Source organism: Tarenaya hassleriana, unplaced genomic scaffold (assembly GCF_000463585.1).
Source record: "Tarenaya hassleriana unplaced genomic scaffold, ASM46358v1 Cleome2, whole genome shotgun sequence".
In the NCBI taxonomy this organism is placed as follows: Eukaryota; Viridiplantae; Streptophyta; class Magnoliopsida; order Brassicales; family Cleomaceae; genus Tarenaya; species Tarenaya hassleriana.
In genome coordinates this window covers 4653870-4656547 of record NW_010965372.1, presented here as the reverse complement: position 1 = coordinate 4656547, position 2678 = coordinate 4653870, and the positions used below count along the sequence as shown (strand labels likewise).

General features: G+C 41.0%; 1 protein-coding gene across 1 annotated transcript in view; it reads right to left on the bottom strand.

The window, feature by feature from the left end:
• LOC104812263 (oligouridylate-binding protein 1B) overlaps positions 1-2678 on the bottom strand; it is a 4246-nt gene that overhangs the window by 423 nt on the left and 1145 nt on the right. Inside the window, exons 3-12 of the mRNA XM_010539334.2 lie at positions 2133-2235; positions 1896-1972; positions 1726-1787; positions 1537-1624; positions 1372-1447; positions 1244-1274; positions 887-1006; positions 601-686; positions 330-506; positions 1-237 (exon numbers count right to left, since the gene is read on the bottom strand). The exon at positions 1-237 is cut by the window's left edge and continues 2 nt beyond it. Of these exons, the coding sequence (XP_010537636.1) occupies positions 1-237; positions 330-506; positions 601-686; positions 887-1006; positions 1244-1274; positions 1372-1447; positions 1537-1624; positions 1726-1787; positions 1896-1972; positions 2133-2235 (1057 nt within the window). The remainder of the gene's footprint in view (positions 238-329; positions 507-600; positions 687-886; positions 1007-1243; positions 1275-1371; positions 1448-1536; positions 1625-1725; positions 1788-1895; positions 1973-2132; positions 2236-2678) is intronic.

Here is a 2678-nt window from a genome sequence, read left to right as displayed (position 1 = left end):
ACCAGTCGCTCCTGCCATGGCCGCCGCCGCCGCTGCTGCCTGCTTGAACGCGTGTTGACCCTGCGGGTGCATCAGAGGGTTCACTCCCCCCATCTTGCTCATTGCCAGCTGCCTCTCGTAGGCCATTAGCTCACTAGCCGAGAATCCTGCCATTGCTGCTGCTGCTGCTGCTGGAGCCGGCGGTGGAAGCGGGTTCGATGCTGTCCCCAGCGGAGTCGGCTTGCTTCCCCACGAGCACTGCATCACTCATCCGATTTTTTTTTTCTAAACCTGTCGCATTAAATCGAAGAATCTAAGCCAAACTAGGTAAAAATCGGGTGTTTTTATACCTTAATTTGCCTGCCACCAAGGTACGAATGTGTGTTTCCCATCTGAATGGCGAGGGCCGCCTCGCCATGAGTACTGTATCTCACAAACCCAAAGCCTTTGTCTCTCTGGACACGAACCTCCTCGATGATTCCAGCCCCAAGAGCATGGAAGTGACGGTGAAGGTCAAGCTGAGTTACCTGAAAACGTAACGGCAGACAGAAGAAGGGTCATATTATCTGCAACAGATTTGGGATATGGAGAGCTATAATCCAAAGACCGACTAAATTTTACCTCTGGAGCAAGATTGCCAACATAAACTGTTGTGTACTGAGGATTGTTCTCCGGAGCATCAGCATCTGCTGTCTCTTTACCATCCTCTGCAAGGAAAAACCATAACATTTATCACTGAGGAAAAGAGAAACATAAAAGTGTTTCCATAAAAAAGGAAACAGAATAAAAACTTGGATAGCTGGAAACTGCTGTCGGTCTATTTCTTGTTTGATTCCATTTTTTGTGGTAAGGATTGAAACACGACAAAGAGGCAAAGGAAAAACTGAGAGTTACATCTTAAACATACCCGATGCACCACTAGTTAATTCCACAATGCTTTTGGAGTCAGAATTCTGCTTGTCCTCGTTAGAACTGGCTCCCTTTGCCGCCCAGTTGCATCTTATCTGCCTGTTACCAAGCCACTTCCCTAAAAGATAAATGAACCAACAATCAATCAAAACTTAAATATCCTATAATTATGAATATTGCCACCAGATGAACAGAACGCCTTGAACTGCCATTGACATACAAAAGCTTACACAAAGAGCCGTCCCATCTCTTTAAAATGACATTTTCAATAACATAAGTATAAGAGATGTTCCTAAGAACATCTCTCTTGTCCAAAAAATTTAATGAATCGAACTCAAGCTAACACCATCCTCACCATTTAAGTCATTTATCGCACTCTGGGCATCCTGCATGAGAAAACAGGTGTCAGGAATCGATACATGCATCAGATGAGCAAAACAAGACACCAAGGATTATGAGCAGACAACAATGTAAAATATGTACCTGTTGGTTACGGAACGAAACAAATCCAAATCCTCTTGAGCGGCCGGTTTTTTGATCCCACATAACCCTTGCATCCCTGAATCCAACAGATACTAATCATAAACTTCGATTTTCAATCTATAACAATTCAAAGCATTTCAGCAGCATTCAGTTAGGAAAACTTACGAGCAACTTGGGTAAACAGAAAAGCAAGCAAACAGCATTGCATCAGTAACCTCCGCGCTCAGATCCCCAACAAAAATATTGAAGTGACCTGCATATCAAAATTAAAAAACATGATGGTCATTTATACCAAGAAAACAGTACACGGACTACTTCAGCAACAAAAAGTCAAGCATAAAAGCATGAACCAACTTGATGTATCCTCCCTCTGGCCACTCGCATAAGCCCAATTAACCTTGATAGGCTGCCCGAACCTGTAAATTACATAAAACGATATAAATCTAATCCAAAAGTCGAAAAAAATTCAAATATCTTCACTACCAATAATCTATAACACGTTATTAGTCGAGCAATTAACTTACAAATGCCTTCCGTTGAGAGAAAGGATTGCCAGGCCAGCAGATCTTCGATCAAAATAGTGAACGAACCCATAAGATGACTGCTTTTTCAAATCATAAGATCAAAATAACATGTCAACCTTCACCAGATCACATAAAGAAGCGAAAGCAAGTAAAAGAAAAGTTTATTTGGTCGGAAAAAATACACTAATGCATAATACCATAATCAGTACGCCATGACCTGGCAATCTACAGACTTACCTTCTCCTTTCTAATAAGTTTGCAGCTTTCCACAGGACCAGTGCTCGCAAAAACCTCTTGAAGAAGAACTTCCGTCACCTGGATTTGGATATTGCCGACATACCTGCAATTTCTCAAAGGCAGACAAATTAAAAATTTAAAAGAAGGAACAAAAATACGAAAAATGAACAAAACAGCCTATAAGCAAGTTACTGAATTTCAGGAAATCGACAAACAAGGAATAATGTATAAAGAATCAACATTTTCCAGGCAATTAGAAGCAAGAATTTGGTAGAAAACTATATACAACACTGATGAAGTTGAGAAAAAATAAAGTATTCAATTCACTCAAGGGCACAACTCGTAACATGTATGGTAGGCCCCCACTATCGTTACATCTTCACAGTTTTGCTTTCTCCTATTATTTTTTCAACGCGCAGGTTAGAAACCAGTACTCACCACAGACACAATTCTGAAAAAAATACCAATGATCTTTGGGATCAAAATCCGGGGAACACACAAAAAAGGCGGACAACTTACAATACCATGACATACATAAATGTAGGG